Source organism: Acipenser ruthenus, chromosome 10, assembly GCF_902713425.1.
Source record: "Acipenser ruthenus chromosome 10, fAciRut3.2 maternal haplotype, whole genome shotgun sequence".
NCBI lineage: Eukaryota > Metazoa > Chordata > Actinopteri > Acipenseriformes > Acipenseridae > Acipenser > Acipenser ruthenus.
Genome location: NC_081198.1, coordinates 39,376,739 through 39,401,943, shown reverse-complemented (window position 1 = coordinate 39,401,943; position 25,205 = coordinate 39,376,739). Strand labels below are relative to the sequence as shown.

The window sequence follows — 25,205 nt, the reverse complement described above, 5'->3', positions numbered from 1 at the left end:
GTTTTCGAGCATTTGTACAGCACTAGGGAATCAAGTTGGATAGCAACAACCACCAATCCATGGCTATCCAGGGTTACCCCTAAAATAAACAGCTGATGTAATCCAGGTGGATTCCCTGGTTCTGAAACATGCATCTTAAATCTGATAAGGTATAGGTTGAAAACCAACCATTTTATGTCAGAAGCTGTAGTAGAGGATCTACAATCTCATGTTTGGTCATCAAATCATCAGCACGTTTTCATTTCTATTTTCTAATTTCAAGCTGCAATGCTATAGAAAAACTTTTTTTTTTGAATTCCGTGAAGTAATCCCTTTGCTGTGTGTGTTTTGTGATATACAGAAAAAACAACAACAGAACAACAGCAAGTAATTGACTGCCTATTTCATACAGTGTAGTGTATATATGGTAAAATCAATTATTTTGAATAATCTACAACAACTGAACTGTAAAAATATTCATTTGACTCTCCAAATCTAGAAACTTCCAAAATAAACAAAGAGCAGGACAGGTCACTGGAGGGCTATTTGGGTACCAGAAAAGCTGGTTGGACAGTATCACTGTTTTCATTTAAAAACAAGAATGTTTCCCACATTATGAAGAATAAATAATGAAAATTACGTTTTTGAATGAATTTGTTTTTCCTATGAGTGCGGACCTTTGTTACATTGTTCTGATTTGATATTCATTTTTGGGTCGACGCAGTTAAAAGAGAAATTTGGAAATTGAACACGGTGGTAGTTGTTGTATTAACACATTATGTTCTCCAAATGTATTTCCAAATAAAACAAAACAAATGTTCCATACATGTTTTTACAACAGTTTTAAACTGTCCATTCTGATATTATAATGCATTTTTTAAAATGATTTTTTTAATATCTTTTTGCTTCCCCTATACTCAGCTCCAACCCCCAAAAAACACATATGAAAAAAACAAATAAAAAAGAAAATAGACCATTTAAGAAAAAGAAAGGTTAATACTTAGATAAATGAATGAAGAAGTGTGTATCATTTTAAAAGAAACATATTTTATTTCTCATGTCATTTTTTTAAATATTTTAATCCATTGTAAACCCACTGATTTCCCCTCAAGAGGCAGTTATTCTGTGTTGCTAAGGAATGGCTTGTATCTACCAAAAAAACAGCCTCCCATTAAGCTTCTGAGCCAGTAGTGAGTAGAATTCATTTGCTGGCTGGCTGTGATTTCAAGGGCCAATATACTGGTAAATAAGCAAGACATTTAAGATCTTGCACTATTACAATCTTCATATGTGATCATGGCTAAGCTGTTGTGAAGTTTTCAGAACACCCAGAAGAAGCCTGGTGATAAACATCCTGTATTATGCATGCTATGTTTTCCCTTTGATTGGATTTTTCTAATTACAAACATACAGTAGCCCTACATTAATCAAGCTATGCAGAGTATCCCACTGTGCTGAGAAGAATTCAATTAGGAATTTCACTAAATGAAATGTGATAAATACCCAGCCTGCCAGATACAGACATCAATGACACATCATAATGACAGATAAAATCTACTCGATGTCAAGAAAGTTTGCCTCTCTTGCCTTAATGAAAGTGTTTTCCTCCCTGGGATCTGCAGCAAATTAGAAGCCACCTCGTTTTCACTGACCCACATGGATAGGGTTACCATATTACTCCATGTACACATGGACAGTTTGGGACAGTTCAGGCTTTTCAACTCAGATCCCACTGCATTCTAGTAAGTGTAGTCCTACTGTAAAGGGAACCTGAGTTCAGGTAAAATGAAGTAAGGGCTCTGCTTACCAAATGAATTGGAGCCTGTGTATCTGCCTGAGCATTGGCATTTGCTTTTCTGCTTCTATCTCCCCTCCTCCACCTCAGCAACACTGTCTCCCTGCAGAGTTATAGTTCCAGCACTGTGAATAGACTACTACATATTCTATCAAAGGTAAAACATTTTTAATTAATTTGGAAGTTTGTTTATTTTATCTGCTTTTTTTTTCAGGCAGAAATACAAAAACACTTCCCAAAGGTAAGTCAATGATATTAATGCTCTTTATTCCTATTCATCTAGATTCTTTACCGTTAGTAGTTCCAAAAAACAATGTATTTTCCACATATATATTTATTGTAAAGGTGAAATCTGAAAGAGTGAAATTTAGATGTTTTGAAGTAACTGTGTAAATATGCATCAGTCTAAAAACAGACTTTCAGGGATATTAATGTAGATCATATTAATAGGAGGTTTTATTTATTATCTGCCTAAAATGTTTTATGTTTCTGCTAATAGAGGATGAGTACTGTCATGTAGGGTTGGACATTTTGTACTTTACATGCAGTATCCATATTTTTAAATATGAGTGCTTCTCTGGAATAAGCTACAGTTTTTTCTATATACAGTTTATGAATGTGTGTCTGTATGCATGTGTGTATTACATTAGCTGGGTTACTGACCATTGCTATTAAGCTGCATGCCCTACAACGTTGCTTCCCATGTGATAGATGATTTATTAGCATGTTTTTTCTAGCAAATGTGTCATGAGATGGAACTTGTGCAGTTAATGTGATACCAATATTAAATAAAATATTGAAAACAGTTTTAGTAGTCACAATAAAAACATATAACATTCAATTATAAATGGTTCTATAGGTTGTAATTAAAATAAAATATGTGGTATTTGTTATTCCTGCTACCCAGAAAACTGGCACATACTGCAGTGCCATATACCCACTTAACAAATGACACAAGATATGAAGAAATAACTGGTGAAAGAATTTATAGGATTTCGTTTTTGGTCCTGCCAGTAGCAGTCTACTTTGAAGCTGAAGAAGTTATACTATTCAGATTTTATTCAGAACTTTTGAAGATGGAATTTAAAAAAAAACAGTTTACAGTTTTGATATCTACCTGCTTCTCTGATCTGATGTGTTTTTCAATTCAAGTGTCTGTGATTACTGTGTGTGTAATGTGCCTGATGTATTTGCTTTGCAGTTATTCATTACTTCTAATTCAAGTAGATATTCAGTCGGCCCTTCCTATTTCACATTCAAATACCACCCCTGAGATAAAAGAAATGAATGTATCATGGTTATGAATATCAGACTTGTACATTTGCTTCACTTGGTGCATTTCTGTTTGTAAACACATTAAAAGCACCAGAAGGGTTCTATTTGGCCATTTAAAGGAAGGTATTATTTAGATCTGCCATTGTTTAGATAAATTAAATCATCCACTGTGGCTTTTTAATGATCCCCATTTAATTGATTTAGCTAAATTACAGACAAAATGTGCCGCCATTGCCCATTTCACCCCAAGCCAGCTCGTTGTAAGCCTTATGTTTTATTAGGGCATCACAACCCATTCACTACACATATAGCACTCCTAAAGACAATTTGCCATCTCAGTTCCGACATGCATACACATGTGTCAGTCTGGCTCTGGAGGTGCAGAATTATGCATTTGTATATAACTAGTTGTACTAGTTATTAGTTTGCAGCCAAAAAAAATGTAAAGGTGTAAAGTAATCACTGGGTAAAAATGCAATATCCTGTTTTTCAATACTGTGAAATTTAAACTGTGAGAAATTAGATCTAATCCTTTACCATTCTTGATATTTATACTTTTCACTGTTAAATAATTCTGATTACAATCATTAAAAATAGATGGGGCTGTCAGAATGCAATTGCAATGAGCTTCTGTTTATTTTGCTGCACATTTGTGACTTATTTATTTTAATGTCCAGTTTGAAAATGCCTATAGTTTTTTTTTTTCATCATTGCAATCTGTTCAAGGCCAGAACAGCAGGGCCCTCCAGTTGTAACCCTGTACTAGATTAGGGTTAGACAGAAATCCTGATCACATTGTTCACACAAGCAATGACAAAAAATAAAACAAACCTGCTGGTAGGATCATAATTTGTAGCTAATAAAATAATACCATAAATAAATGTTGCACTTGTATTCACTACATGAGTCTAAAAAGAAACACATGTTATAGCACATGTATTTTCATTTAAAATATGGTATCTGTTAAGTGAAGAGAAAAAGTGTGTTTTTCTAATAATTTTCTGTTTTATATGTTGCTATGCTAAATTCAATGTAAAAGCAGAGATGTTTATTAGAATAGCAATTTTGTTATGCATAATATATCTGTATTTTCACATTAATTAATTGGTAATCTTAGGCCCTGTCCACATTACATAACCGATCTCGAGAACCGTACTCAAAAACGTTTGATAATCCAGCTCAAAGCGTCCACAGTAAAGTACCATTTCATGTTTAGTCGGGTGTAATGTATACACACACTATTAAAATAGTTATTACTATTAAAATGGTTACAATTCCTAGCAGCACAATGGACTGTGGGACTTATGACATTATCCACCCATGCACTGTATTTTATGTTTACAGCCCGGCAAATATGGAACCCATGCCCACAGAAGTCATAGCACTTTTTAGCATGAATGTTATGGCTTTATTTCATAAAAACACAAAGTACAGTTTATCATAATGTGTGGATTTCTTTTTGAACTCTGAGGTTCTCCTTTACCGATTTCATCGCTTCAGATATCAATGTACCTTGATTTCTGCATCTGATCACGTCGCTCCATGATCCACCATTTTTCAACAAGCTTCAGAAATTGTATACAGTACAGCAGTATTGATAGTCATTCTCAACTCCTTCAGGCGCCTGTTCTGAGTACTGTTTTTGTAATGCTCATGCGCCGAAACATATCAGAAAGCATTTTGGGATATTGGAGGATACACAAAAAATGTAGTTCGGTATTACAGCATCCACACTTTTGACAAACAGCACTACCTGATGCAATCTAATTTAGAACTGCACTTGAGACTACCCTCTGAGGTGGTTTCGAGTCCAGTTCTCGAGTGTGGTATTAAATGCTGCGTAGTGTGGACGCTAACCGTATTTAGCACTAATACGGTTTAGAGGCATAGTGTGGACAGGGCCTTAATTACAAATGCTGGCTTTCCTCATGTGGGTAGTGATACAAACATTCTGCAGCTTGTTGCTAGGTTACCAGTTACACTGGCATCTGAAAGAGGTTTTTTTGAAGTCCCATTCAAATATATAATACATTTGAAGTTTGAAGTGTAGTATTGGTATGGTTGCCACCTTTTCCACAGATCAAACCCAGACATATTTCTCAGTCAGCCTAGGTCTATCAAAACTGCAGTATATTGTAATACAGTTTAACACAATACCATCAGATCTTGGTACAAATCAATATTCATGCAGTTTATACAGTATTGTGCTCTTGATATTTCTAGCAATCGAACTTGGAAGCCAGAAAAATAGTAGCTATATCATGGTACATTAGAGGCTAATCTTACCTGAGACAAGTAGCTGTGGTGATGAGTAACGCTGTGGTAAATCAATGCAATTTCTGAAGCGACGTTTTTTTTTTTTTTTTTTACAAATAATTTTTCCAGATAGTCACTGGATTTATGAGCCTGAAAAGCCTGTTTGTGATGGTCAGAATCATTGAGAGTCAAAATGTACTTAAATTAGGTTTGTGTTTTTCAATGTTACTAATGGTTACCACTATATAAAGATATATAATATCTTTATATAGCGCCTTTCATAGTGGACCACCATCACAAAGTGCTATACAGAGATAGGCTGTGAACTGTGCATTACATGCAGAGTCACCTACAATAGGACATTGATTTAACATCTCATCTGCAGGATGGAGCACAAGTGACTTACTCTGCGGTCACACAGTGAGTCAGTCAGTGGCAGAGGTGGAATTTGAACCGGTGACCTTCTGGTTACAAGCCCTGGACTTTAACCACTGGACCACACTGCCTCATACATACATGTACGCATATAGATGGTTTAATTACCATTACATATCGTAAGAAAACCATATTTTACTGTAAAGGTTATGTATTTAACCATGTGCAGATCAATGTAATGTAAAGCATTATTCAAATGCTGGGGGCACAGTAGAATGTACAGATCAGAACTAAACAGTACATTTCTAATAACATAGTGGAAATCCTTTAAGCAACTAGTGTACCGTGTAATGGGTCATTTTGGCTGGCATTAAATCGGCAGATTTTCTACCTTGGTAGATTTTTAGGTTTTTTTAATTGCCGTTTATCATTTAGCAAATTCACTAAAAACTACTTTTAATTTCAAAAACATTCAAATACATGTTTACTTAATGAAATATATCTGCTAAAACAGTATCTAATTTACAGTAACTAGTTTTAGCATCTACAGTGTCACTGCAGCAACATGGAGAACAACAAAGAAGGCCTTCTAAAAATGAGTAACAATATTTATCGTTCTTATGTATGGCCAATTTTAAGATATCAGTAATTGGAAAGGATTACTAAATACAGTACACTTTAACTACAGGCATTTGCTAACTCTCAGTTTTAAAACATAGCTATGGTTCACTAACATAACACAGAGGAATGATCACAGTATCATTTAGTAATTGTAGGACAGTATTGCCACATGTGAAAACTTTAACATTAAAGCCAAAACTAAAACACTTTAAATTTAAAACTGGTTAATAGACTAGTTTACACTGCCTCTGAGTTTCTGATCGTATACATTCCATATTTTCTTGTGCCGGTTCATACTGGCACAAGCCACATTAAAAACTCATTAGCTTTAGTACCACAGCCATTTCTCCTTTTATCCTTGCAGAGTTTTCATTTTTAACATTTTTGTTTTGTGCAATTCTCAAATGAGCAGCCCCCCTTGCCTCCATGTTGGATTCTTGTTCCATAGGTGTTCAAGTCTATGATGCTTTGTGCTAGACTAGTGGCAACATTGGCTACATTGCGGCTTGTAGAGCTATTATTCCTTAAAATAATCTACTTGACCCGGTCCTTTTTTTACTATGACATGGGTTTACAACAAACTTCTAAGTACATTTTATGCTAATTAAGGATGGGGCTATGGTAATATGTCCTAAGTGTCAGTCATAAAAAGAACCGTTCTGTAAATGAAATGTGCATTGTATTAAAAAGGGTGTTTACAATGACTTTGCAAGATGTTAGAATGATATTACAGACATCTTATTTACTTACTTACCTAATCGTGGGCTATCCGGGTTAACAACAGTTGTAACTGTCTACTAGTCTCTGAGGAGGGTTAAATCTAATTATTTGTTAACTGTTTCGTTTTTAAACTATGATATATTAATATGTGTTTCATGCAATTATCCCTTGTCATCAGTATCAGTAGTTCCACTGTAATATGAATACATTTCGACAGCTTTAAGTTCAAACAAAATATATCTGGTAAATGATATACGATTTGTAACTCAAATCTAAAATCTATTCTATTAAGTACCTTTGTATTAAAATACTTTTTAACAGTGGGATTCAACTGTCTAGAAAAGTATAGTACGATGATGGTGTGATGACATTAAAATTCTAGAAAAAGAATGTTCCAATATGCAAAGAACAAAAACAGGCCGTCTGCATATTGATTTAAATGTATTCCTCCCTGTTTACAATAACTTTGTTCTTTTTAACTGAGCTGACCTGTAGGAAGAACTGAAGTTAAAATGGTCAAATTAAGAACAATCCATTGATATGTGTAATGGTTTTAATTTAATTAGCACTCTTTAATGATACATTTTTTCCTTACGAATTCAAGATTGTCGAGAAACAATTGAATTGTATCAAGAAAGTTTGAAAATAGAGCGCAAAAGAAGATTGATATCAAAGTAGCATAAATCAGTACATTAAGTTCAGCAATCAACAATAGTCAGGTAATATCTCAGCTTCAGTGTAAACAAATAATATGATATACAAGCAGGATAACTGTTTGAGTAAATATGAGTCAGTAAATATCAAAATCTCAGTGAATGCTAATGAATCAGATGTTACAAAATCATAATTAATTTGTCAATCTGTTGTTCAATTATATTTATTTTAATTAGACTCCACGGTACATAACGTTCATTTGTTTTTATTTATTCTACCACCTTTACTCACTGTCCTAGATCGCTCTATTATTCTCCCTTTGTATACTTGTTAAATCACTCATATACAATATTATTTCAGCCCTTGTTCATTGAAACAGTGTCTTAGATATAGTACACCCCTTTACATTACACAAACAACAACCTTGTCTGTTCTTTTAGTTTCATGGAGGATGCTTTGGGCATTGTCACTTTCAGGCCTTTGTTTAATGAAAAATCCTGTTCACATTGTTGCTTCACACATAACATTGGGGCATCAACTACCTTGAGAATTCAAAGGTTAAGCAGAGGAATTCAAGTTCTTATCACTTGTCTCCATGGAGACCACAGCCAGTCTGGTCTCTTTATCACTTCTTTGTTACAATCGAAAGGTGCTTTTGCAATTTAAAAATGTATAGCGTCTTAGTGGATAACTAATATATCTTAACTCTAACCTTACTCCTCTTAACCCCAAACTGATATATCCACAGTATCCATAGTGAACCCCATGCTGAAGTCTTATTTCTGCTTGAGCCCCTAATATAGGTAGTGTGGTCCAGTGGTTAAAGTCCATGGCTTGTAACCAATAGGTCACAGGTTCAAATCCCACCTCTGCCACTGATTAACTTACTGTTTGACCCTGAGCAAGTCACTTAACCTTCTTCTGCTCCATCCTGCAGATGAGATGTTAAATCAATGTCCTATTGTAAGCAACTCTGCATATAATCCTGTTCACAGCCTACATCTGTAAAGTGCTTTGTGATAGTGGTCCACTATGAAAGGTGCTATATAAAGATTATATTATTTATTAAATAAAGATATTGTACATATTTATATGGAACACACAACCCTGCACAAAACTGCTTTGTTGAGGGGAGGAAATGGCACATGTAAAAATCTTCAAACAGGTGAGATTGGAGGAATGCTACCATCCATCTCTGTATTCTTTTATCACAAACAATGTTCTGACATACAGATGCAACGTGTGGGAAGATGGATGAACGATATCCACATTGTTTACTAGATGAATAAAGTTATGTCCTTGACATTTTTTTCTGTTGTTCCCACAAATAACGTTTTCACTGTATATATTTTTGTGTCCAGTTTCAGTCATTAGGCTCAGTAAGTGTTCTTGACCCCCATGATACTGACAGATGTGATGCTTTTGTCAGTGTTCCCTGGCAACTGAATTCAATAATAAACAGCACTGTGTGTTCTTTAAGGGAACATAACATCACACTGCTATAACTGATTATTCTTTTCAGTGGCTTGACATATCACGTGGTAATGAAACACAAGCAATTACTGAACGACAAACCTGGAGCCACAGTTTTACTTCATGGTAAATGTGTTGTTGTCAACTGCAGGGTTTGGGGTTTTGTTTTGAAAGAGAACTTTCATACTAAATTGATCAAATGGCCAGGTCTAATGTTACAATGAACCTGAAAATACATAGTAAAGAGTTTGCTTGTGAATGATGTAATTCATTCACTCGGCGCTCTACTTACAATCCGTTTAAAATGATCAGGACACGTACAGTAGCATCTGCTATTCATCTGCTATTCATCTGCTATTCATCTGCTATTCATCTGATAGCAAAGCCTGAAAAGGTTACCTTAAACATTTATAGGTACTTCCTAACAGCTGTTTTAGTTTTAGTCTTTCCTTATTTATATTAATATATTATTGGAAAATCACCTCTGTTTAGTTCATGATTCAGCATCGGTGACCTGTCTTTATTCCTATAATAATGTCCTAATATATTAGTATTGTTGGACCCTTTAGAATTAATAAATGAGCTTTGGAATCACTGTTTGTGGACATACTTACTTATACAAGCTTATTTTATTGGAGATGTGTACATGGGTAACATTTTTGTTTGCTTTGTTTAGCCAAGTAGACTTTTTTTCATGAAACTCAAAAACTGTATACATTTCTTCCCTTACAGACGTGCTCAAATTTGTTGGTACCCCTCCACAAAAAACGAAGAATGCACAATTTTCTCTGAAATAACTTGAAACTGACAAAAGTAATTGGCATCCACCATTGTTTATTCCATATTTAATAGAAATCAGACTTTGCTTTTGATTTTTTATTCAACATAATATTGTAAATAATAAAACAAATCAAAATGGCATGGACAAAAATGATGGGACCGCTAACCTAATATTTTGTTGCACAACCTTTAGAGGCAATCACTGCAATCAAACGTTTTCTGTAGCTCTCAATGAGACTTCTGCACCTGTTAACAGGTAGTTTGGCCCACTCTTCCTGAGCAAACTGCTCCAGCTGTCTCAGGTTTGATGGGTGCCTTCTCCAGACTACAAGTTTCAGCTCTTTCCATACATATTCAATAAGATTCAGATCAGGACTCATAGAAGGCCACTTCAGAATAGTCCAATGTTTTGTTCTTATCCATTCTTGGGTGCTTTTAGCTGTGTGTTTTGGGTCATTATCCTGTTGGAGGACCCATGACCTGCGACTGAGACAGAGCTTTCTGACACTGGGCAGTACGTTTCGCTCCAGAATGCCTGGATAGTCTTGAGATTTCATTGTGCCCTGCACAGATTCAAGGCACCCTGTGCCAGGCGCAGCAAAGCAGCCCCAAAACATAACCGAGCCTCCTCCATGTTTCACTGTAGGTATGGTGTTCTTTTCTTTGAAAGCTTCTTTTTTTTGTCTGTGAACAAAGAGCTGATGTGACTTGCCAAAAAGCTCCAGTTTTGACTCAGCTGTCCAAAGGACATTCTCCCAGAAGGATTGTGGCTTGTCAATATGCATTTTAGCAAATTCCAGTCTGGCTTTTTTATGTTTTTCTTTCAAAAGTGGAGTCCTCCTGGGTCTTCTTCCATGGAGCCCACTTTCTACCAAAAAGCGACGGATGGTGCGATCAGAAACTGACGTACCTTCACCTTGGAGTTCAGCTTGTATCTCTTTGGCAGTTATCCTTGGTTCTTTTTCTACCATTCGCACTATCCTTCTGTTCAATCTGGGGTCGATTTTCCTCTTGCGGCCGCGCCCAGGGAGGTTGGCTACAGTTCCATGGACCTTAAACTTCTTAATAATATTTGCAACTGTTGTCACAGGAACATCAAGCTGCTTGGAGATGGTCTTGTAGCCTTTTCCTTTACCATGGTTGTCTATTATTTTCTTTCTGATCTCCTCAGACAACTCTCTCCTTTGCTTTCTCTGGTCCATGTTCAGTGTGGTGCACACAATGATGGTGCACAGTCACTGGTGCACAGTGACTGCTTTTCTCCATTTAAATAGGCTGAATGACTGATTACAAGATTGGAGACATGTGTGATACTAATTAAAGAAACTAATTAGTTTGAAATATCACTATAATCCAATTATTTATTATCTTTTCTAAGGGGTACCAACAAATGTGTCCAGGCCATTTTAGAATATCTTTGTAGAATAAACAATAATTCATCTCTTTTCACAGCTTCTTTGCTTTATTCTGTGACATACCAAAGGCATGCAATATACATGATAAAATAGCTTTTAATTTAATCACTTTTCAGGAGGAATGAAGCATTATTTCAATGAGCTGTAAGGGTACCAACAAATATGAGCACGTCTGTATGTCATAAAATGTACTCTTAATATGCAACCCAGAGTAGCAGTTTGTTTTTGGGCTATATTATATGCATTTGAGAATGTATACATTTCAAGGTGACTATCTCTGAATGAAAGTCCTTGGGGCTTTCTGAAAACGATTCCATTTTAGTTTGAAATACTATACATATTTGGGGCTTAGATTAAACAGTTATTTTGTGTCTGAGCTAAAATGTATACTTAGCGATCTCTCACCAGAAGGGATATGTAATACAGTATGATAAATAAAATAAGTCAAGGTTGGTTTGATGAGTTTTATTAGTAATAGCAGTAGTCATAATCATTTTAAATTAATTACCTGACAATAATTTGTCTAACGTGTTTTTTTCCCCCCTCATAATAAGAATTGTAATGCTTAAATATTTTTTGAAGATGTTGAAAACTGGACTGTTTGTCATTGAACTTATCAAGTTTATTTTAGCATTGTTTTATATATATATATATATATATATATATATATATATATATATATATATATATATATATATATATATATATATAATTCAAATTCTAAATGTTAATTATCTATACACTGGAACATGGACAGGTCATGTGCTAAGCAAAATGTTATTCTTGAATGAATGGATGTGGGTATAAATGCCTCTAAAGTTTCTGTGTCAGCAAAGGCACCAATTGATTTGCTGTCCTGTCTGTCACATGCACCATTACAACTTGTCACTATTTGCTTAGGCTGCAGGATCCAGCATCTCTTGCAATTCAGTAATGTTGCAAGAAATACTGTGAGCGTGACAAAATATAAAGCGGTATTTGTAGGTTTCAATTTAAATTATTCCCAAGGTTATTATTTACTGGCCAAAGTGAAAGGGTTTGTTGCAATTCAATAAGGGGTGAACACATTTCTTTAAAGTCAAGCAGTTCACACTATAACTTGCATGCAGATTGAATTAAATATTTTCCAGTATTTCAACTCAGTTTCATTTTTTATTTATAATATCGGTATGTATAATGCAAGCCAATACCAACAACAGCTAAATACTTATTTTAAATCCCAGTGAATCTAAAGTGTTAATATGTGAGTGTGTGTGTGTGTGTGTATATATATATATATATATATATATATATATATATAGTAAGGGAGTGTAGTATCCTGACAAAAATATGGAGGCTTTAGAACCCTGGAGTTAGGATATGACACTCCATCTTACTGTGACCAAAGGTAACAGGAGGTCATTTTAGTAAAGACCTCCTAAATTGAATAAGGTACTGATTAATTAAGTGATAATGGAAAATGCCAATCAGCTGCGACTGATCTGATGAGTAATAAAATTAACCTCAGTTGAATTATTCGGTGTGGGGGTTTGTTGACGCACCTTTAGCAATAATAACCTCTTTTAAACGATTAGGATATTTGTCAGTGAGCTTTTGCCATGATTCTTTAGTGATTTTTGACCATTCTTCAACACAAAATTGTTCCAGTTCATTCAAATTTCGAGGCCTTCTTTAGCTCCTACCACAAGTCTTGTACTTCTTGATAATAGAAACAATAGTTGAAATAGAAATACTCAAATGCTTTGAAATCTTGCATCCTTCTCCTGCTTTGACAATAATTTTCTGCCTAAGGTCTTCAGATAGTTCTTTACTTTTTCCCATATTGACTTATTGGTGGGCGACACAGTGGCCTCAGGGGTCTGTCTGTGTTTGCATGGGTTTTCTCCAGGTACTCCGGTTTCTTCCCATAGTCCAAAGACATGCTGGCTAGGTGGAATGGCTTCTTTCAATTGTCCCTTAGTTGCCCTGATTATTCCTATGTAACTCTCACTCTGGGTATAGCCCACATGACTGAACTGTCGTGCATTACATCCCTTGTATAATGCACAGATTGTGTCTACTTCCCTATCAAAAACACAATAGAATACTATATAGAATTGTTTTAAAACCAGACTATACAATGCATATATGTATGTGTATGTAGCGCTCAACTTGAGTATAACGAGCAGAGATTTGGTGATGTATTCAGAAAATTACAGTCTCTAAAATTAGGCATTACATCACTTTGAAAAAGTGGAATTACAATAAGTGCATGGCTGTTTGCTGCATGTTCTGATGTAGACTTAAACATTAAACAATGAGAAATTATTAATGAAAGTGAAAAAAAAGGATAAGGTTGTTTGGAAACTGTATAGACATGGAAACGATTGTTTAGCTGCCATTTGTGATATCAAGGTTGAGCACAATTCATCTTTTATAACTCAGACTTTCTCAGGTGATTAACAGTATTGTAGTTTTACATGTACTTGCTTTTCTACTGTAGGTAGTATTGCAATGGCAACTGTGATGCAAATGTTGTGTAATTGTTATGCTTTTTATTTTTACTTTTTAGATATTTATTTGTCTATGTAAAATGTGTAAATGTAGCCTACACTTTCAGTGAAGTAATCTTCACAAAGTACCATGGTTTTCAGGACTGAAAATGATTCAGGCTGAGTTCTCTTTGTTATGGAAGCAAATTCCTCAGAGGCTGTTTCTCATCATGCTACAGTGGACCTTACTGGCCAGGTGCCCGGTGAGCTCATGCAGATACTTTCAGGTTGGCCTTTGTCCTCCAGAGGCCAAGAACTCAATGACATCGGCTCTTGAACTCCTGGGTATAAAGATGCATTTGGCTTTATCGTGGAATTGGAATATGCCCACTGGCTTTCAGTTCTTCCTGAGGTGTTGAGGAGAATTGCTTTGGTGAGGGCACACAAATGGATATTCTAAATTTGGAGAAAGTTGGGGGTAAAATAATTGAGCACAAAAAATAAATCAAATTAATAATAATAATAATAATAATAATAATAATAATAATAATAATAATAATAATAATAATAATAATAATAATAATTCAGACTCAATAGGCTGAAATCTATTGCGATGGTGTCTAATGCTGAGGACTACATTTTCTGAAACCACACCCAAGACAAAGACATTTTGTGACAATTTCCATAAAATAAGTCAATTACATTTTTAAGATTTAATAGCCACCACCAATACTAATTTGACACCCAGGTACTCTAGTGAGGTAAAGGTCCAAATTGGTTAGGGTAGCAACTTAAAAGTTAATTATAACATGCTGAATTTATTTGAAAGAAATCACACAATGCTATAAAGCAAAGCATAAAATCAATTTCACTGTGAAAACAGATAGAAAGGAAAGCCTTTCCTATCAAAGTAAGATCTCCAATATCTCAATTGTAACCATGGTGACATGATGATCTTTTTTTCTAATATTGATTATAGATTGTGCATTCTACAGTGTATCCATATAAACAAAGATAAGCTGACAAGAATCACATTTTAAAAAATCAACCCTGAGGGGTGAATGGCATACATTATATTTGTAATTATATACAATAGGTATACTGCTATGGTAAAAAAAAAAACTGTTGCCTCGAAGCTGGTATTTATTAGAGACCATAGACCATAGATTGTGGGGCTTTGCAGAACTCTTCAGAAAGCAAGAGGTATGCATTAATTCCTAATTGTAGAGTAAATTTTAACATGCAATAATTTCATGTAGCGATTTCAGGAAACATGTTCATTATTCTAATATTGATAGTCCACCATTCCTTGTCCTTTTCTTAATATACAATATTGTCCATTAATCATGTCTGAGGTTAGGTTTGTTGCTGCACACACCCCTTCCACCCCCAGCACCAAAGAGATGGTTCTAGCATCTGTAGAAAAGTGACCTACAAATATGTTACCTACATATGACCAGTAACAGCAGACAATGAAGAGGTAATCTAATTATCTAATTGCACATTATCACTATCTATTTGTTTATAGTTTCTAACATTTAAAGACTGTCCACTAACTGACTATATAAACTGTACTAGAGTGTGCCACTTGGACAACATAAGATGTGTATTACTTTATTTTTGGAACAGTCAGAAACAACTTTGCAGCTCAGTGTAGACTTAATGTAAAGAGCATATGCATTTTGGATCACTAAAATGAACAAACACTGCGCTGTATGGGTTAAATAGTCTGGACTGGTACTGCACTTAATTACGTATTTAATATAAGGATATGTTGGTACTTTATAAAAACATTGGAAAAGCAGATGGTAAAACAATTACAATGGCATCCAAATATAGACTCAAACAAATTCCATGCACCACAGCCAATACCAGTATTCTTCTGGCACAGACCAAAGGCATGTTGGGTTGTGCTTTAAACATAACCCATGCTGAATAACAGATCCAAAGTGCCTTGCAATGGTTGCTGTTTAGCACCCAATCAAAAATATACAGTTCATTAAGACTAGTTGGTGAAAGTGTGCAATCTCAAGGGAGTTTTTACTGGGTCTTGCTCTCAGGTCTTTAAAAATTGCCATTGACTTTTTTTTAATATAAACTACTGCTTGAGAAATGGCTGGTAGTGACTGCTGGCCATTCTCATTAACCTTTACCATGGCTGAGTGTGTGCATTAATGGCACTGTGGATAACAGATAAGAAATGTAAAAACCGAACAAGTATTATAATAGACATTCATGCCAGTCTTTACTGGGTAGTTAATGACTTGTGTGTCCACAGTTTCAGTTCAGCATGGGATTAACAATTTTTTTGTTTCTGTGTTCATGTCAGCTATAGTCTTACGCCCATCATGCTTTGCAGTTAACATGTTTCATTAATAAGTAAAGCTATTATTATTATAGATAGACATGGAAGAGGATGGATGTGATACTTCGATAACCACACACTAAAAACTGACTTAACAATTGATATTATTGTCTTTATTTCCCTGCCGGGGATGTATATCCCCGGGTAACAGGGATATAGTTTACGCACACGTATGTCACAGATTTTTAATTATACTGAGGGGAGGGTGTGAGAGCCGGTGCTCCACCCTGCTGTCACCATAAATCATCTCCTATTTCCTATTTAAAGTCTCAACCACACACAGCTCGCTGTCTAGCGTTTCAGTTCTTTTTCTGCAACCCTTTTGACTGACGAAACTTTGTGCTCTTGTTTTTTCATCTGATTTGGACGACCCCACTTTTCTTACATGCTCAGACGATCTCGCAGGCCCTTCAACATCTTGCTGTCCCGACCCGGTAGCGTCTACAGAAACTCTGCAAAGCCAGTAGCTTCGCTGCTCCAAGCAGACTTATCCTAATCCTTTACAACTTCAGTATAAATATTGGACCATCTTCAAACTGCTCAATACCCTATATAAAAAAGGCATCATCATTCCATCCGGTCAGGACAGGCTCGCTCTTTTCAAATTTTATTGCAAAGCCATTTCAGTGGAGCCTATCATTCCTCCCAGCCTGTCTGCCTCTGCTCAGCCTGTTTGCAGTCCCATGGTATTCAATCCTCCCTCCCCCGCTCCCGCACTTGCTTTAAGAGCAGCCACTCAGCCGACTCACAACCAAGTGCCGATATTCGCCAGGAATTTTTCAACGACATGAGAACTCTGATGCAACCAGTAGCAGATGCCATCGCCTCCATTAACACCAGGCTTGATGATAACCGCGTCCTTCTACTATCAACAACAGCAACCATTTCTTCATCTTTCGACCACTGCAGCTTTAGTACCACCTCCTCCCTCCGAGCTTCCAGCCTCAGTCCCTACAGTCGACCTTCTGGTATACAACCTGGCTTCTGCAATAGCGTCCGGTTCTCAAGTCTCCACTTCCATTCACCGGCATTCTCTTTCTACCCAGATTCACCACAATATCATAGAAAGTGAAGACGTTAATCTGGTCGTTAATTATTGCTACTGCCGAATTCATGGATCACCGCGTCATCGACTGCGGAGACTTATCAGTCACTCTAAAATCGCATGACCCACGTTTACTAAAAAATCTCACATTGGGAGAATTCAAGATGACATTGTCAGTATTTAGAGATGTTTTGTGCTCTGTCTACCCTCAACGTCATCAGGAACTCGATCAATATATGCACTACATTGTTGAGCTTTCCCCCAGATATGGAGGAACAATGTTCTTTGAATATCATAAAGCATTTTCTGCCAAAGCAGCCTCCATTTTAGCTACAGATAACCACATCGTCGACTGGTCCAGCTCTGATCCTGATCTTTTTAACAGGATCTTTAGCAGTCTCCACGCTAATGCCTGCGCAGTCTGTGCCTCAACTGTGCATTCCATGTCTTTGTGTCCCAAGACTGCTATTGCTTCCTCATTCAAACCAACCCGCTCCTTCCCCTTTCAGTTCAACAGCACTCCATCAACTTCTAAAGCAATTCATTCTTTAGCTCCCCCCAATCGCTCTATAGTCAGAGATCGATATGGGCGTCCCATCTCTTTTTCCGGACCTAGACAAATATGCAACAATTTCAATAGCGATGCCTGCATATCAAAACATGTAAATTTCTTCATATTTGCAGTTATTGTGGCGACGCCCATTCAAAGATCATCTGCCCAGTTTATAAATGACACTAATCCATTCACCCCAATCAACGTACATGTCTGCTGCTCCAGCCCCATCAACAAGATCTTCTTATTCTACAGGCTGGTCTTCTTTCTCCTCTTTCTGTTCAAAAAAACAAATTCAGCCAATTCCATTCATCCTAGCCTTTATCGTCCATGCAGAGACATTTTACACCTCTCCGTCTCCACAATCAAATCCTATCAAATCTCCGGAATCCAGTTCTACTACCGTCTCATGTTAGTATCTTCTCCAATTCTTCTGCTCGTTCCAGCAGTCCGCCTGACATTCCACTGCATATCCAAGTTCCGCCCCCACTTCCCCACCCTGTCTTCCCATTTCTCTCTCTCATGTCCATCTTGTGAAAAAGGCTGCTTTACCCCTTTGACAATCTCCTCATGGAAACCATGCGTTTTTAACTGCATTCTTCAGATTCCTCAGATGCTCTGAACAGTCAGATCTCTTTCCAGCTTCCCTTCTCTCGGCATCCGTTCTAGCGACATAGCCTTAGTTCCAGATTCCCATTTCCTAATCATGCTCCGCATCTCTAAGACAGACCAGCTCCGTCAGGGTTAATTCATTCAACTCTCGAAGATTAATTCTCCACTATGCTCCTACACCTCTATGTTCAGATACATCCTCAGCAAGAAGCCTTCCCTCAGGACAGATCCTCTATTCATCAGCTCATCCCGTGCAGTAGTTATAAGACATTGGTTTTCAACTCACCTCGCCACCCTCATCTCCAAAGCAGACCTCTCTCCTCAGTTCTACACCCCTCACTCCTTCAGAACTGGAGCAGCCACCTCAGCAGCAAAAGCCAATATTAACCAGCATCTTATCAATAGCCTAGGGCGCTGGTCCTCCTCAGCAGTAGAATCCTACATTCGCACTTCCGTTTCCAATATATCCTCTCCACTGTGTGGCAGGTATATGTTTATAGAATTAATATAAATAAAGTATTCCTTATTCAGTCCAGTAAAATCATTATAAATGTCCATGCCTCCACTGAGGAGGGGTTCTCACCGCGTGAGTCAGTGGGGACCCCCGGCCACACACTCTTGCTCTATCTAAGACTGGGCTCTATCTCCAGCTCCCTCTTCTGCCACCCTTCTCTAGGTTCTTCAGCACAAGAACCTATTCCTCCTACAAGCCAATCTTATGTGTTTTCAGGTTCCTGGGGTTACTGTACAGCTGGCCTTCGAGGCCGTTCTCTCTCTTCTGGCCAAGAGAGCTCCTGCCGGTCAGAAATCTTTTTATCCTTTATACTCCATCCTTTATTCTCACTTCTCAAACTACCTCTCCAACTAACAACCTTTCACTCCAGCCCCGGCTCTCCCCACCCCCCGCCCGTGAAATTATTTTGTACATAACCTACATTCTATAAATGTGTATTATGGTGACCTAGGTTATCACTGTACCGACAGATGATTGGCTAAGCAGATAAAGGCTATATCTTGGAAACCACTTGACCAAAAATGATTAAATTTTACATGGATAAGGGAAACTAGGATAATTTCAAGAGTAACTTTTGTGTTAAATCATCCCCCATATTACATTTTGAAAAGTGCTCAATCCAAGATGAAAAAGCAATAGAAATGTATTCAGAAGTTTTGGAAATTGTGTGGAAAAAAAATGTGAACCACGCATATTTTAGGTGATATATGTCAGATTTTTCCATCTACTGCCTTACTGGAGCCTGCATAGCTTTTCAAAATAGTTAATGCTAAAAGCTTGTATAAGTCATCAGCAGAGATCCTAATTTTCCACAATTAAAAAAATAAATAAAAAATCCTCTGATAAAAATAAAAACTAAAACAGTACTATTGAATAACAGTTAACACAGGAAGTATATATTGGCACACTTTCAAATTCGAAGGAAGTTACAATCTCATCAATATCATCAATCAATAATATAACGTACCATTTTACTTTAAACATTACAAATACGTCTGTGTAGCAATAATAAAAAAATAAAAATAGTGTTCATATTAGTTTATCTCGAGCTAGTCTGTTACCTGGATGGCTATAAACAGCTTGTTGAGTAGTAACTACGCACTGGATACTGAAGTAAACTGCAGCTACGTTTCAGCATGAATGTGACAGTGTGCCTCTTGACCAGTCTACACCAGAAGCAGTTTTAATGAACAATTATGTTTACGTAAATTTAAGCAAAATTGCCCGCATTGATGATTATACAGGGTTCGTACGCTAGTCTGGAAGTCTGGAAAAAGTATGGAAAAATTCCAAACTGATTTCCAGGGCTTGAATGCTTGAAAAAACATGTCTCCGTTATGAAAGTCTTGAAAGACTGCAATTTTACTAGTATCACGGGAGAATGAAAATTGATCTGCAATTATTTTTTTATTATTAATAATAATTGATCTTGAAAGCGGGTCAGCAGCTTTAGCGGCCTGTCTAATTTACTAGTAGTAGCAACTATATTGCTTGCGACCAAATCCCACGAGGATTGCCCCGTGTAACACCCCTGACAACGTCCTGACAACTCAAGCAATCCTATCCAGTCAGCGCATTGGTATATGTCACATGACTCCGTCTGCTCCAGTGAAAAGAAGGGTAAAATGGACACTATGACAACCAAAATATATACATTTATATTGAAGGCTATAATTTTTTAAACAAAGTTACAGACTGAAATTACAAGCTACTGTACTCTGCTCATCAAAATTCACATTTTGTTATCTTGTTGTTACCTTTATTAAATCGTTAACGTTATTTCCCAACCCAGGAAAAAAGACGAACACGATAGTTATTATCACTGACTTGGATTAGCCCCTATGGTACGTATAAACGTAGCATGTTAACTTCGCTTTTTTCATTTCTTTAATGTGATTAACAAAATGTACCGGTAATTTTATTTTAACTGTATGGTGCTTGCTTGTAACTAGTACCAAGTGCAGCAACAGTCTCGGGTCCATAACGCCAAGTGTAGATATACTATTTACATCCTTGCTATATGGCCTTCATTATATGATTTTGTCCCATTGTATCATTACTTTATCTTGTTCTCACAGGACTAAATAGATGCATGTTTTTAAAATCTGTGATCTATAGTTGCTTTTGTACATTTTTATTTGCAAGTGAACTGTGACATTAGGGCCTTATTGAGCATTATATTCTGCAATTTTGAACATTGACTTTGGATACTGTTTTAATTCTGGAAACTGTTGTTGTTGTTTTTTTATCCTTTGCTTAATGTATTGCCCTTTACATTTTACACAATTCTGTGCATGGGTAACACTTTGATTTAATTTTGCTGTAGCGCTGAGCTGCAGGGTTTCTGGGATATAATGAGACAGACAACAGTTGCAGTTCAAAGTAGTAGGAAACCGCTGCATGTATTCTTTTTTTTAGCTTTTAGTGAACAATGGCTCTCTTCCTCGCCTCTCACTCGGACACTCACCCTCTTCTCTCAATTCTCCCACCATCAGTACCTGCTTCTCTCTTTCAGACTTTCATCTCCACACACCCCAAGTCCCTCCCTGTTCCTCACTCATTGGTCCAACACTCCCTATCTCTGACTGGTCGTGTCAGACCTGCTCCCACCCCCCTCAGTGATGCACTCACACACAGGCAGTCTCAGCTCTGTCACACAAGCACCAAAATACACAGAGAACGCTAACAGATCTGAACAAGAATAACATAGTTTACAAACACACATTATTTACAGTCCATTCCAAAATTGTCTACAAATCAGCTTCTATTTATCTAGTTTATTTTATCTACTAGTGTTCAGCATTCAATTCTACATCCCTACCTCTTTATTTAATTATTACTTTTCATTTATTAATTGTTGTTCCTAATGTTTGTATTGTACTTTGTAACTGCTTTGGCATACCACGGATGTTGTCATGCCAATAAAGCACATTTGAATTTGAATTTGAGAGAGAGAGAGAGAGAGAGAGAGAGAGAGAGAGAGAGAGAGAGAGAGAGAGAGAGAGAGAGAGAGAGATTTTTTGAAATTTTTCTCATGAAATAATGAGCCTTTTTATTATATTTCCTCCTGACAGATGGCTTACAGCATCTATAATCGATGCACTATTCTCTAAATAATGCAGCCTTCAATGCTAGCACTGTTCTTAGGTATTTTAACTCTTTCCTATAATAGATTCCATATGCAGTAGGAGAACCTCTTTCGCAGACGTAACTGAAAAAAATGAAATCTACTGTTGATTCATTTATTTCAGGCCTCTTCTAGCAACGTTAGCAGTGCCAAAAATTATGAGCTCTACTTGGTTTTGCATAGCTTGATCTAGACATCATCCACAGCGAATAAAAACCAGATTGTGAAATACTTACAATTTGCTGATGTGTAGCCAGTCTTACAGACCAGACTTATCCATCCACATTAATGTATGTACTGAACTTCACTTTTAACAACTTTCACAAAGTTTTCACATGGGACCGCTAAAACAGTTGCATAACTTTTACTGGAGAAATGATAAGCAGCTTTCGGCTTTAAAGCTAACGTCTCATTTGTGGTGCGGGGTTTCATAACTTCAGTGCACGGCAGCATAGTTCACATGACTACAATAATATAACACATTTGTACCTGGGCAGCTCCTGGCAATGTGTCAGATGTTTCTTGCACAGTTCCTTTCTCCTGTCTCAACTTGTCTCCCAATGCTTTACGCAAGCAACTCTGTTTGGTGGTGCACAGAAGTGCCTCTCTGATGTGGCCTCTATGGCCTTGTTTTACTAAGCTGTCAGAGAGAGAGAGAGGGAGGCTCTCCAGACACAAAAAGTCCAACCTCTGTGCTCACAACGGTGTAGTCATAGTAGTAAGACGAGGACTGTTTTGTACCAGGCTGCTGTGGAGTTCCATCCTGGAAGAAACTTTACTTTCCCTCACTTTTAAATGGACTGTGTTACTATCAAGAGGAAGTTACTCCACAGACCCATCTTTAGGTAAGTGATTTGTAGGGAAGTTTGATAGGAGAAAGGGAAAATTCATTTAAAATCTTCTTCCCATTTTCTTGACATCTGTTTCATATTATAAACATAATAATCAGTGAGATATAATCTTGGTTGTGACACTTTTCAGTAGCAATAATTCGGTAAAGTTGTTAAAACTTGAATAGTTGTAGCAGGGCTGTTTTTCCTCTCTTATCAAGTATTGTATTATTAGCTCTGTACTTTGAACAAGTTGTAAAAACTCTTTAAACATTTGCAGACGTTGGAGGTAAAAAGACTATTAGATGTGGAACATTGTTTTCGGTTCACTGGACTGGACAGTATTGCAAGGGTTTAAATGTTTTATGTTTATTTGGTTTCTTTTTGCATATATGGCATTCAAAGCTGAGCAGCAGCCGTTAGGTTTGTTTTGCAGTCTTATTCACCTAAATGTTTATCAGACTTTTTTTTTAACGGAACACTTGTTGTCAACGAGTAGTTTCAAATCAAGCAGATCAAGGATTTGTTTGTTAAGACACAGTTCAAGAAGAATGTGGTTTTGATGTTGCTGAAATGAAAGGAAATTGTTGGGAATCATATGGGTGGCGTGCTTTATTTTATGGCTTTTCCAAATGAGGAGGCCAGCTTTCCCTATGTGAAATCGTCAGTTTGTGCCCCCCCCCCCCCCTTACTGACTCTCAAGATAGGTTTCTGCTAGAAAGCCTACATGGGAATAACATTTTTCTGGCAAGGATTCTGTGGTTGGAAAAGGAAAATATTACTCCGGCTGTCTTTTGTTTATAACAAGTGACATCTTAAGCACCACTTAAATTCCCATTGGACAAGTCTTGATGACATCTGCAGTGTATCATAGCTGTGAGCTTGATATGACAAAAACACCAGCTCTAAATGGGAGGCATTAGTAAATAGCCCATGCTGTCACCTTTACACCAGAACATTCCACCTAGAAGAGGCCTAATGTTTTTTTTTCTTCTTTCAGTCAAAACATGAATTACGGCAAGACCTCGCTTAAAAACCTATTTTTAGCAGTGGTTAACAAATACAAATTAAAGAAACTCTGAACATACATACATACATACATTTTATTTTGATTTGTATTTCAAAATTATCAAAAGCAGCCAGTTAGTTGTACTGATACATGCCGAAGGTCGGTTGTCAGTCAGGGATATGGGACTAGATTTACAAAGGTTTAGATCATGGTTAATATTTCAAAACTATAAATGAACTGTTGTTTGTAGTGTGCTTCTACCTCTATATGAGGTTGTAGTATATATATAACATATATAAAAAGTGCAGCAAACAAAGTCCCACTCATGTGTATGGTACTTTGTTTACTCAACCTTTTTATATACTTTTCGCCATGATTCCATAGAGGGCACAATGTGATTCTTATGTTTTCTGGGCCAATGAAAATAAATGTGGTTAAAAAAATAAAATAAATTGTGGGGTTGAATACATGATTTAAAACAACTCTTGTTCGCTTATCTTGTGTGTCAGACACTGCCATGTACCAACCATGATGGAGACTATCGACATCCTATGAATCAAACAACTTCTTATGTCTTCAAAGACACCCTCCTATGGCAGATTAAGGGGTTAACACTTCAAAGCCTGTTCTGTGTAATGAACAGATTTTTTTTAATACTGTATATAAACATACCCATACACAAACAAACTCACGCCTACTGTATACTTTAAACTATCCAACCAATAATTATTTGTGAGGTGAAAATATAAGAAACTATGGTCAAGCAGAAAGAGATATTATTTGTCTGCTGAGACTATTGTTCAATCCACAATATACTGGTATACACTTTAGCACAAGCTATTAAGATACAATCGGAATCTGGGGGTATATGCAGGCATCTGTGCTGAACATGTTTGGTAGCACAAGCACAAGTTCAGTCCCCCCAATTTTTATTTATATATATATATATGTATATATATATATATATATATATATATATATATATATATATATATACACACACACACAGTGCCTTGCAAAAGTATTCAGACCCCTGACCAATTCTCTCATATTACTGAATTACAAATGGTACATTTAAATTTCGTTCAGTTTGATATTTTATTTTAAAACACTGAAACTCAAAATCAATTATTGTAAGGTGACATTGGTTTTATGTTGGGAAATATTTTAAAGAAAAATAAGAAACTGAAATATCTTAATACACATTAATATTTGGTAGAGCCACCTTTCGCTGCAATAACAGCTTTAAGTCTTTTGGGGTAAGTATGTACCAGCTTTGCACACAGTGTGAGTGATTTTGGCCCATTCTTCTTGGCAGATTTGCTCCAGGTTGTTC

At 36.5% G+C, this 25,205-nt stretch overlaps 1 protein-coding gene across 4 annotated transcripts in view; it reads left to right on the top strand.

Moving 5' to 3' along the window:
• LOC117414073 (dual specificity calcium/calmodulin-dependent 3',5'-cyclic nucleotide phosphodiesterase 1A-like) overlaps positions 1–25,205 on the top strand; it is a 68,560-nt gene that overhangs the window by 11,729 nt on the left and 31,626 nt on the right. For 3 of the 4 annotated variants that reach the window (XM_059032218.1, XM_059032216.1, XM_059032215.1), the window contains exon 3: positions 1,989–2,015. In XM_059032218.1, the coding sequence (XP_058888201.1) occupies positions 1,989–2,015 (27 nt within the window). Of the gene's footprint in view, positions 1–1,988; positions 2,016–22,565; positions 22,876–25,205 lie in introns of those variants that run through there. The other variant, XM_059032219.1, reaches the window with a different exon arrangement.